Below are 12,598 nucleotides of genomic sequence, written 5' to 3'. Positions count from 1 at the left end.
TCTCACTTTTTATTGAATTTTTTTTATGGCAAAAAAGTGCCATTTTCAAATTTGGTCGCTATTTTCAGTTTCGGGGTTAAACGCAGTGAAAAACCATTTTTATATTTTGATAGATCGGACTTTTTGGGACGTGGCAATACCTAATGTGTTTATGATTTTTATTTTACTGTTTATTTATATCAGTTTTAAGGAAAGGGGGTGATTTGAATTTTTTGTTTTTCAGACCCCCTATGTTACTTTCACCCTAGATTGTCTGATCCTACCACATACTGCCATACCACTGTATGGCAGTATATGGGGATTTTCCTCCTCATTCATTACAATGTGGGAATCACACATTGTAATCAATGAATTTAAACGAGACAGCCTCGAGTCTTCGGAAAGCTGTCATGGCAACTGATCGCCGATACCCGATGATGTCACGGGGAGCGACGATCTCCAACAAGATGGTGTAGCCCATGCGCCGCCATCTTATTGAAGTCTCCGGCAGATTTGCCGGCTGCGATGTGCGGTTTCACAACCGTGATCGATGCTAGAACCGATCGCGGGTGTTGCCGGTAAGCCTTTGCTGCGGTATGCACAAAGACTTTCTGGCTATGGAAAGGGCTCAGCCCTTGAGTCCTCTGCATGCACCCGCAGGCGAACCTATTACGTCTGCTATTATGTCACAGGTCGTTTAAGGATTAAGATGATATGCAGGTCCTTGCTGTTGAAATATCCTGCAATTGGCTTTCATCAATGTGCCAGGCAAGTCACACAAGCGCATAAATGCATCCTGATTCCATCATCTGACTGGAGTGGAAAGTACCAATAACAGCTGGCAGATAATATGGTCAGCAGTTATAAACCTTCAATTATAGATTCTAAGTTTCCTAAACATTTGTAGAAAAACATAATAAAATTCCAAACACAAATGCACTTAGTATTTTAATAAAGAAACATAATGTGACATAACAAAACAATTACAAGCGTAATAAATAATGTTATACAATGAAACCATTCATAAACCTGCATTCATAAACATGAGACCTTTCATCCTGATAACTTATACAATACATTGTCATTCCTAATGTAACAGATGCCCAACACAGAGAAATAACTTCCTACTAATATTTTGGAAATGCAGGTCACATATTAATGAAAAAAACTTTCACTGACTTGTGATATACAATGTGTATGGAAATGCTCAGACGTTGCTGTAAACCATTAACATAAAAGCAATTCTAGCCAATAGATAATAGTTCCAGTTAAATTACTGTTTAATGGAAAAGTACATTTATTGTCATATTTATCTAGCATGCACATTTAATGGACTATGAATCTTGTATTACTAATTGTGTCCAAGACCTGCATTATAGCTCCTATAGTGGGTTTTAGAGAAAAAGAGGACAAATGTAATCACTTTTTGAGAAGTAGTTAAAAGATTTATACAGGGGCAGTTGAAATGAGAATTGCTTGTAGCAGTGAGCTGATGTAAGCGGGGGAGGGAGCAGGGGAGAGGCTGAGGGAGGAGGAAGGGAAATGAGGGGAGGAGAAATTAAGCAGAAGACGACTTCTGGACATGTTGCAGCTGTATTTTCAAAATTTTGGGTTGAGTTGGGACAAGGATTCATTGCAGGCATCTCTGATAACTCCACAGTTTATCATAGCAGCCAGGGGCTAAAGTACAGTAAATTACCTTCTGTAACTAGGAGTCATCTACCTGTCAGTCGGGGACTGCCTGTACTTCATACATTATGATGGTTCTCCTTAACCATCTTTAGGGGGACTGTCCAGCAAAATTAGTTTTAAGAAATTGGCTGAAAAATTAAACTAAGCTTCACTTATGTCACCAATTCTCATTCTGCAGAATGGAGAGCTTGACTTTAGTACTAAATTCTCTAACTGTAACTTTACACATCCAAATTACATCTCACTTCAAAGTTGATTTTCTGGTTGATGCCACCGTGCTGAGCCATGAAAGAAACATCATGTGGAAGGTATTTAGCTCTTGCTAAATTTTGGGTACATGCCTCTTTATATCAGTGGTCTCAAGACTATAGGTGATGTTCTTTATTAAGCTAGCATCGTAGAGTGAATATCACAAGGATAGAAATCCAGGCAGGGAAGCATTGACAGCCATTTATATGTTTGGTGATAGTTCACACTGACTAGATGATTGCATTATATAGGCCGTCTAGAGGAGAAAACAGAAGTAAACTTACTACATTTAATGTGGAGATTTTAGCTCTGGAAATGCAGATTTAAAAGTAAAAGTCTAATTACATTTTCATTAATAAAAATTCACTCAGAAATGAATACACCACGACACTAAAACATAAAATAAACAAATGGCAAGCCAAGGGAAATAATGGATCGAGACGCCATGTGCTCCAGCAGGAATACTTTGTCTTCAGCATTAACAGTGACATCTTGGGAATACCCGTATATTTCACTTAATTAAAAAACTGAAAAGAAAAACAGAGTATATAATGCGTGAATGCACTGGTATTATTGTTATTAATTATATCATACTAATTACACTACTATATAATAAGACTTTGAGCTATTCATTAATCTGTACATATATACAATACAATCATTTACAAATGAGCATTTAGGAAATTTCAGAGGGGTCTTGGCAGGTATGATGATTAAAATGAGCAGTTTGGGTGTCCCCCTGGCAAATCATAGCCTTAGCTAGTTGCTAGGAGAACCAATTTGCCAGACTGGCTATTCGGCCGCCAATATATTGGGTTGCGTGGCTGAACCAGAAACCCAAACACAAACGTGGGGGTCCGTTCATCTCTAATGATGCTATTTTGCCTTGGCAGGGAGGGGGGATGGGTGGAGGTGAAACTTTGTATTTCCTCATAATAATTTCCTTTAATTGCTGTGGATCATAAATCTGCTGTGTGTATCTGATTGTTATCAACCCCATACACTATTACTGTATAATAATGCAAATTTACCAAATTGAATTCTCACATAGCAAATCCACCTTGTGTGAAGATGGCCTTTACAATGTAAAATCCAGCACCCGATGACATAAAGTGAATGGAGAGCTCAGCAACTCTCTTTATCAGATGCTGGACTGCTCATCCCTTACAACCGCTGTGTATAGTACTACAAATTATTCGGGGCTTTTCCAGGTAACTTAGGGTTATTTTATGTGCTGGTCCTGATGATATACAGAGAAAATCTGGATAGTTTTCAGCCTAAAGCATACTTTCATGACCTCTTTTATTTCAAACAGACCGTATGCCCTCTTATAGCATCACACACAAACTTTGCCTTCAAGCAAATCTTCCTGGCTAATACAGCATTACAAAATATGAATGATATTCTAAATATCAGCTTGGAATAAAGTACAATTAATCAGACAAATAAACATTTAAGTAAATCAGTGTTAAAAGGGTTGTGTCATTAAAAATATGTATCCCCTCATTCCACAGGAGATCCATCCTATGCTCCATTGACTTCTATGGACTTGCGGATCTCCATTAAGCACAGTAGAATCCTGGATTATTATTAAAAGACTTCTAAAACATCAGACCCTATACCCTGACAGAATCCTCTGTGTAGTCCCAGGGGTTAGGGTTTGGTTTGGATGCGTTTCAAAAACAACATGTGACTTATCTGTGCTGCTCAATCCTCATCTCCCGGCCCCCACCTTTCTGCTCCTGTACAGCTCCTCCTAATGACCGTGCATCAGGAATTGTGACTTTTTTATGATAAATTCCCACAGTAGACTGCAGGAAAAGGGACATGTATTTAAATATGTTCTATTTGTTTAATTCCAAAAAGTGACATGATGCTGCACTCAACCATTGCTATTAGACCAATTCGTTGCTCTTATGGTTTAAATAAATTGGCCACAAACAAAGGATATCAATAAGATTCTGAGTCGCAAAGTAAAAAAAGGAGGGTGCTCCAGACATACAAAGCCATATCTTAGGTTTCTACATGATCTGTGAGCTGAAACAATTCCTTGAAGCGTAACTGTAAAGTTACTGACAAAAAATAGTGTTATCATAGCTGTAGAGAGCCCACGATACCTGTATCATACTGCTGGCTTCTTCCTACCCTGAGATATATCTGGTATATATAATATTAGATTCGGATTCAGCTTATTCTGATGTGGGTTGGCACTTCCTGGTTGTGACATCAGTTCACCCCACTGAAGCCAGAACAGGACAGCATGTTTGTTATTGGCCTATCTGTAGCATGTGATGAGTCACATGCTTATGACATCACTACAGGTCCTTTGCATCAACCTAACTATTTTCAAATGATTTAGGACGACTTGTTTGTAATTGGCCGGCCTTAAGCATGTGATGGGTCACATGTTTGTGACATCGCTAGAGGCCCTACAGACCATCTTAACAAGCCTCCTGTGGTCTCTAGCTGTACTATATGGTTTCCCATGGCAACTGGAAAGCGTGGCAAATGGAGAATAGCCTGAGGGGCAAGTAAAACCTCTGCAAATAAAACCTGCAGATAGCCAATTATAGTAAATTGGAGAAATGCTTATTTTTGCTAAGAGTTAGGTAAGAGTTTTTATACTTTACATTTGTACTTTAAAATGACTAATCCCGGATGTTTGGAAGTCTGGGGATAAATAACACCAACGTATAAGAACTCTTTCCTTTGTTACTGTATGTGTGTGTATATTTTGCAGAACAAACCTGGAGCAGATTTATTTCCCTGAGATCGGTATGACATTGCTGCCTTTGTGAATAAGCCTCAGAGGCGTCAGGAATATTCAAAGTAATTGAAGATAACATAACATCAAAGAACCAATTTCCACATCTCTAAATTACATGTAAAACCATCAGAATAATTATCCATAGGCTTTTTAAACCTGAATATGAAGTGTAATTATGCATGGCACTTGTGTACACGTGTAAAGGTAAATTACAAGCTCTAGTCTTCTAGTCGCTCCTGCACTTACATTTTTCACAGTTTTAGAAATTCTCTGTTTCATGCTTTGCAACTGGATGCACACAGTTCATCTAAGAAGAAGAACATGTGTTCCTGCTCATGTGATGGCGGTGGTGTGCGCACCATATTACAGGTGACGTGTGTATTGGCTAGCCCCCGTTAGTAATTGGAATATTAATATAATATAATATTAGATGAGAGTACAGGCAGGTCCCCGGGTTACGTACAAGATAGGGTCCGGAGGTTTGTTCTTAAGTTGAATTTGTATGTAAGTCAAAACTGTATATTTTATAATTGTAGATTCAGACAAAAAAATGTTTGGCCCCAGTGAAAATTGGAGTTTAAACATTTTTTGCTGTAATGGGACCAAGGATTATCAATAAAGCTTCATTACAGACTCCTTACAGCTGATTATTGCAATCTGGGACTATAGTAAAGCATTCAGAGAGCTTCACCAGAGGTCAGAGGGGTCTGTCTGTAATTATGGGTTGTCTGTAAGTTGGGTGTCCTTAAGTAGGGGAACGCCTGTATATCAGCAAATGGACAATGAATCAAATGTGCAAAAAAGTAAAAAGTTATTTATTTTTCACAAATTTTTCTTCTAATTTAATCTTCTATCTGTATATAATAATCAACTGATCTGCCAGGTTGTGTTTGTGGGACCCCTTTCATCTATTACAGGTCATTTTCAACCAGCAGATGTACTACAATTGGTCCAATCATGGCATGTACATAAATACCATTATTACTACCAGTACAAGGTCCATTTACTTAAAGGGAATCCATCACAATAATTTACCTACCTAGGCGCACTCATGTCACCGACACCTTTGCCGTTCCTTCCACTGAAAAACTTAAACTTTACAAATATGCATATTGGGCCGAAGTGCTTTGGCAGAGTATCTGAGAAAAAGTACCTAAAAAGTGGTGATGGATTCCCTTTAAAATAAATGTATCACCTATTTTATTGGGCAGGTCTCATAGACAATAGATGAAAATTTGCTGATTTGACAAATATTTATCTGTGTGATATGATATGTATGTAGCCTATTAGCTGCTCGCTAGTCTGTGCATGCTATAGTATAAGAAATATAGTGGATACCAGAACATACCTGTACGGATAGCCATGGTACTTGGAGCGGAAAATAGACAGGAGGAAACTGAAGAAGAAGACCACAAGACCTAGGCCCACTAGACATATAACTAAAGAGGGAAAAAAGAGTAAACCACTATAATTTTCATAATGTTACATTAATACACACAGATATATACAGATGTTTCCATCCTTACATAACTCAAATACAGGCGGTCCCCTACTTAAGGACACCCGACTTACAGACAACCCATAGTTACAGACAGACCCCTGTGACCTCTGGTGAAGCTTTCGGAATGCTTTACTATAGTCCCAGGCTGCAATAATCAGCTGTGCAGTGTCTGTAATGAAGCTTTATTGATAATCCTTGGTCCCATTACAGCAAAAAATGTTTAAACTGCAATTGTCACTGGGGCCAAATTTTTTTTTGTCTGGATCTACAATGATAAAATATACAGTTTCGACTTGCATACAAATTCAACTTAAGAACAAACCTCCGGACCCTATCTTGTACGTAACCCGGGGACTGCCTGTATCATTATAAACCTTAATTTTTCACAACTATATCATCACATTGAGCTGTATTTCTTGGGGGGTTGCACCGCGCTCCTTGTGTAAGAGGTTATAGTAAGGGAAAAAATGAGATGAAACAAAGTCTAGACAGTGTAAGGACATGTATGTCTAGCAAACATGCTGCTGCGTCCTCTGGTTGACGGGCAATAAAGCCAGTTATATATGGAAAGAGTCTTTTTAGGGATTAACCAGTGAATCGGTCGCGCTGCTTGTGGTAAGTATCTTAATAACAAACTTGCTATTGTAGGAAATTGGCAATTATACTGTATACAGATGAAGATTCTCAGTTAAACAACATTTATTACATCATGGTTTTTGGTATCAGTAAAAGAATATATATATATGGTACAACGGACAACGCGTTTCGGGGCAGAATTAGCCCCTTCTTCAGGTCCAGAAGATTCTGTAATATGTAGAAATGATGAGTAGTACCTGGAGCCGCAGCTACAAGTCATTATAAAGAGTAGATTCTCACAGTAATAAGAAATATACGTAATGTACATGTCATGAATAAAAGTAATCATCATGCTTATATAAAACCATTTTTTAGAAACAACAATGGATAAGAATAGATAAAAGTACATTTGTGTTTTAAAACATATAAATTCATAAAAATATATAAATATATAAATTCATAAATGGTGTAGAGATATATAAATATATAAATAAATACACAACTATTAAACATATATGACATATATTCATAATTGTGATAACATATATTAGAAATTGTGATGACAATATTGGGAATTGTGGTGACATATATTAAAAATTCATTTAATAGTATCTTAAATTGATGTATAGTAGAACTAAGTGTAGGCAAATAAATAAATAAATAAAATGATGTTTAAAAATTACTAACCTCTCTTACTTGAAAGTCTGCGCTAGGACTGTAAGCTAATTGCTAATGGGAGAGGGGAAAGAAACGTGTCATGAAAGACACTTGATGATAGGGGAAAAAAACTTTGAGTAATGTGTATTGACTGACCTCTGCACTGGAGACTGGGGAAGGAATGCTGGGTGAGAAATTACCGGTGGTATGAGGTATCTGATGAGCGGAAAGACATAGTAAATTATACTGAGGGAAACGCTGTCTTGATGGGGAGCGTAAGGAAAGGGAGAGAGAGAGACTTACTTGGTATTCCGTCCGATCCGGCTGGCAGCAGCTGACAGATTGATGCTTGCCGGTGGCCGGACGGAGGTTTAAATAGTATTGGGGGAAGGCGCGCATGCGTAGTGCATGGGAGATTTTGTAGTCTGGTGTGCTTGCGGGGATGAACGGGACTCCGGTGCGGATAGCAGATTGTTGTATCGGAGGGGGCTGGTAAGGGGATGGGAGAGGGTAAATTATGAATCTTTGCTTTATAAAAGAAAAATAGAGGAAAAAAAGGGCTTAAGTGTGTAGGATTAGACTTAAATGGGACAGAACCAGTATGGAGTGACATCGAATAAGGTGCCGGTTGTACTGAGAAGGCTCACATTTAGGAAAGGTCTGTAGGTTATGTTTTAAGTATGTATAATCTTTATAAGTATCTTTATAGATGTAGTCAGATTTCTTCTAAATGCAGTCAGATTTTTTCTAACAGTTCATTTAAACCAAATGGACTCATGGTATTCAATTTGAATATCCAAAAGTTTTCTCTTATGGTAAGCTGATTCAATCTGTTTGGGTGGTGTTTCGGGATTTGCTCTATGATGCTGACCTTAGCTTGAGAGAGGTCTCTATTATGGTGGAATTTGAAGTGCCTGGAGACGCTATGTAGTAGATAGCCCGCTTTTGTCTTGCTGCGATGGGTATTCATTCTCTCTCTGAAGGGTTGGATTGTGCGTCCAACATACTGGAGAGAGCAGGGGCATTCTAATAGATAGACAACAAAGTCTGAGGCGCAATTAACAAAGGACTGTATCGGAAATGATTCAGATGTAGTGTTTGATGTAAAAGTCTGTGTCTTATGTTGCATATTTGCGCAAGTCAGACATCTGGGGCCGTTACATCTGAAATTACCCTTTAGTGATGGAAATAGGGTGTCCTGTTGGGAGTTATAAGTTGCGTTTTTGGTGGTAGAACGCATCTTGGTTGGTGCCAAGAGTGTTTTTAAAGTTGGGGCTCGTTTGAATGTAAGCATAGGGTTCTCGGAGAGGGTCTTAGCCAGATAGGGGTCTTGTAGGAGTATAGGCCAGTGTTTTTTCAGAACTGATCTGATAGTTTTGTGGTCAGACGAATAAGTGGTGATAAAGTTGAGGTTCCGGTTTGTCTCTGGATTGGATTGTTTAATGGAAGGAAGTAGGCAATCTTCCTGGGTGAGCTGGTTGGACCTCTGATAGGCGTCCTTAATGATTTGGGAGGGGTAGCCTTTTTGTATAAACCGTTGTCTGAGGATTCCTGACTGTTCTTTGTAGGTCGGTTTGTAAGTGCAATTTTTTCGTAGACGTTTGAACTGGCTGTATGGGATGTTGTTAAGCCATTTCTTGTGGTGGGAGCTGGAGTATTCTAAAAAACTATTGACGTCGACGGATTTAAAGTATGTTTCTGTTATGAGTGATGATTCAGTGGGATCCAATGTAATTAGTAGGTCCAAATATTCGATGCGGGCAGGAGAAATATTTAGGGTGAGAGTAATGCCCCAAGTATTGGTGTTGATAATTCGCAGAAAGTCACGGGCTTCCTGTTCCGTTCCGTCCCAAATTAGGAAGAGATCGTCGATGTATCTTTTAAACATCTTGATCTTTTTATTAAATTCTGAATTGCCCATGATGAAGTGTTTCTCAAATTCCCCCATAAAGAGGTTTGCGTAACTGGGGGCGAACTTCGTCCCCATAGCTGTACCTCTTTTTTGGGAGTAGATGGAAGTCTGGAACACAAAGGTATTATGGTTTAATATGAAGTGGATACTCTGTAGTAGAAAATCAATCTGTTGGGTTGGCATTTTCTGGTCACTCTGTAGGACCTGTAGGATTGCTTGTAACCCTAGGGAATGGGAGATATTGGTGTATAAGGAGGTCACGTCCATTGTTACCAGATAGTACGATGGTTCCCATTTGAAACCTTTCAGTTGTAGGATGAGATCAGTTGAATCTCTGAGATAAGTTGGTAGAAGTTTGACATAATCCTGAAGTAGAATATCAACATATTCAGAGAGATTTGAGGTTAGGGAGTCCACACCTGAGATAATTGGACGTCCCGGCGGATGGGTAGGGTTTTTGTGAATCTTTGGCAGATAATAGAAAACTGCTGTCCTCGGGTTTTTGGGAAGTAAATAATGATGTTCCTTTTTGTTTAGGATGCCCGACTGAAGGGCTCCATTGAGTAGATCGGTGAGTCTTGCCAGATGGTCCTGTTTTGGGTCTTCGCTTAGGAGAGTGTAATATTCAGTGTCAGATAAGATTTTTAGGGACTCTTGGATATAGTCGTCCCTTTTGAGTAGAACTGTGCCTCCACCCTTGTCGGCGGGTTTTATGATGATTTCCAGATTATTCATGAGATTCTTGAGGGCTTCTCTTTCTTTTCTGTTCAAATTAGATATTTGTTTGTGTGGTCTTTTTATGGTTCTTAGGTCAGAGGAGACTAATGCATAGAAGGTGTCAATGAAGGGGCCTCGGCTTTGGGTTGGGTTAAAGTTGGATTTCGGCTTGAGTTGGGTGTGGATAAAGCCCATAGTTTGTTCAGCATCTTGGGTGGGTTCGGTAGAGAGGACTGTATCAAATTGGCTTTTGATTTCTTTCATGGTGAAGTGTCTTTTGAGAGTGACCTTCCTTATGAAGTTATTCAGATCAACAAAGAGATCTAACTCTTTGGATCTATTTGTGGGGCAAAAGGATAGGCCTTTGCTCAATACGCTTTGTTCATCGGTCGTCAGTTGGTGGTCTGATAGGTTAAAGATTTTTACTGGCTTATTGGTATCACTGATTGAGTGGTTTTCTTTTTTGTTAATGATGTTTCTTCTTCCTCCTCTTTTTCCCCTGGTCTTTCTTTTCTTTTTAGAGCAGTGAGTGGTTGACTGAATATTGAATAAGTGGCTTTGGGGCTCTCTAGTCGGGGGACGAGGGAGTCCGATGTTGGGGCCGGAGGTGGTTCCTTTGGAGCAGGGGGAAGGTCTAAAAAAGAGGGGAGTAGACTACTGGAAAGGTCTTGGTTGAGATTAAGGTTGAGATTGAAAAATTCTAAGCTTTGCTGTTGGAAATTTTGAGTGGTGTCTTGGAGGGTTTCCATGTCAGGAGGAGTTTCTGGGTGGACCGTTAGGTTGGTTAGTGGAAAGGGAGGACTAGTGGGAGTATTTAGGGGAGGAGTATCCTGGCTTCGTGTGGGGTGAGAGGTGATCCTGAGGCCATTTGTATCTGGGGGTTTTGAGGAAATGGTTGTTTCTATAGTTTTGGTTTTGTTGTACGCGGGTGGAGGGTGGGTTGGGGGTGGGTCAGGTCTAGATTTTCTAAGGTTTTGGTTATGAAAAGTTTTACCTCTGTTGTGTGAAGGGTTCCGGCTACTCTTTGGTGGTGGGACTTGTACATCCAGAAGGGCTGGTATGGATGGATCTTTCGATTTTACTGTCTGGGGTTTAGTTACATTCTTTGTTTGGGGGACAGGTTTAGCTTTGGAGGGGAGTATTTCTAATTCGTCAGTATCGGGGTGCCAGGCTCTATGTGTTTTATTCTTATATTCCGCTCTGTCCCTTTGAAGCTTGTGTGCTTTCTTTGAGATGAGGTCAGTTTCGATGTTCCTCAGTCTTTGTGAAATGGAATGGTTCAATCTCTGGTAGTCAGGATGGGTTGAACATGTCTCGAGTTCAAGACGTGTGTTGTCTATGGAAACAGTGGTGGATTCTATTACCCTAGACCTTTTTTCAATGAGTCTGAGTAGCATGCCTCTGGAACAGTCGTCCATAAAGGATTCCCATTCTTTGGTAAAGGCCAAGTCATCAGGAAAGGAGGACTGGAAAGGCATTCGTAGGCCCCTTGGGGCTATGTTTTCTGACAAATATATATTAAGGAATGCTATATCTACTGTGTGTCGTATTTCGATTTTTAGGAGGTTTTCTAGGGAAAGGAATTGGCGTGTCATTGCCTGGGTTTGGGTTTCACTGAAGGTTGGATTATTTGTACAGTGGTCTTTGGAGATGATTTCTGTTTGGGAGAGTTTCTGTATGAGAGACTCCCTGTGTAACCATCTTTCGTTATAATATTCCATGGTGCCGCAGGTGTCGTTTTTAGGAAGGTGGCCAAATTACTTGGTCACTATCCCAAAGATCTGGTAAAATGAATTAAACCAGTATTGAAATGTATTTCTTGGGGGGTTGCACCGCGCTCCTTGTGTAAGAGGTTATAGTAAGGGAAAAAATGAGATGAAACAAAGTCTAGACAGTGTAAGGACATGTATGTCTAGCAAACATGCTGCTGCGTCCTCTGGTTGACGGGCAATAAAGCCAGTTATATATGGAAAGAGTCTTTTTAGGGATTAACCAGTGAATCGGTCGCGCTGCTTGTGGTAAGTATCTTAATAACAAACTTGCTATTGTAGGAAATTGGCAATTATACTGTATACAGATGAAGATTCTCAGTTAAACAACATTTATTACATCATGGTTTTTGGTATCAGTAAAAGAATATATATATATGGTACAACGGACAACGCGTTTCGGGGCAGAATTAGCCCCTTCTTCAGGTCCAGAAGATTCTGTAATATGTAGAAATGATGAGTAGTACCTGGAGCCGCAGCTACAAGTCATTATAAAGAGTAGATTCTCACAGTAATAAGAAATATACGTAATGTACATGTCATGAATAAAAGTAATCATCATGCTTATATAAAACCATTTTTTAGAAACAACAATGGATAAGAATAGATAAAAGTACATTTGTGTTTTAAAACATATAAATTCATAAAAATATATAAATATATAAATTCATAAATGGTGTAGAGATATATAAATATATAAATAAATACACAACTATTAAACATATATGACATATATTCATAATTGTGATAACATATATTAGAAATTGTGATGACAATAT

The 12,598-nt window shown here is 39.0% G+C and overlaps 1 protein-coding gene and 1 long non-coding RNA gene across 3 annotated transcripts in view; both read right to left on the bottom strand.

The window, feature by feature from the left end:
- Positions 1–914: 914 nt before the first annotated feature.
- LOC140075804 (uncharacterized) lies at positions 915–2,018 on the bottom strand. The gene is made up of 2 exons (XR_011849466.1): positions 1,946–2,018; positions 915–1,911 (listed from the first exon to the last, which is right to left on the bottom strand). It is a non-coding gene; the product is annotated as an uncharacterized lncRNA (long non-coding RNA).
- TUSC3 (tumor suppressor candidate 3) overlaps positions 2,018–12,598 on the bottom strand; it is a 171,638-nt gene continuing 161,057 nt past the window's right edge. For both annotated transcript variants that reach the window (XM_072122124.1, XM_072122132.1), the window contains 2 exons: positions 6,036–6,126; positions 2,018–2,447 (listed from right to left, as the gene is read on the bottom strand). In XM_072122124.1, coding sequence (XP_071978225.1) covers positions 2,432–2,447; positions 6,036–6,126 — 107 coding nt within the window. In that variant the 3' untranslated portion in view covers positions 2,018–2,431. The remainder of the gene's footprint in view (positions 2,448–6,035; positions 6,127–12,598) is intronic.

Source organism: Engystomops pustulosus, chromosome 1 (genome assembly GCF_040894005.1).
Source record: "Engystomops pustulosus chromosome 1, aEngPut4.maternal, whole genome shotgun sequence".
NCBI classification, from domain to species: Eukaryota; Metazoa; Chordata; class Amphibia; order Anura; family Leptodactylidae; genus Engystomops; species Engystomops pustulosus.
The sequence above is the reverse complement of the archived record's forward strand: the minus strand, read 5'-3'. Positions and strand labels throughout refer to the sequence as shown.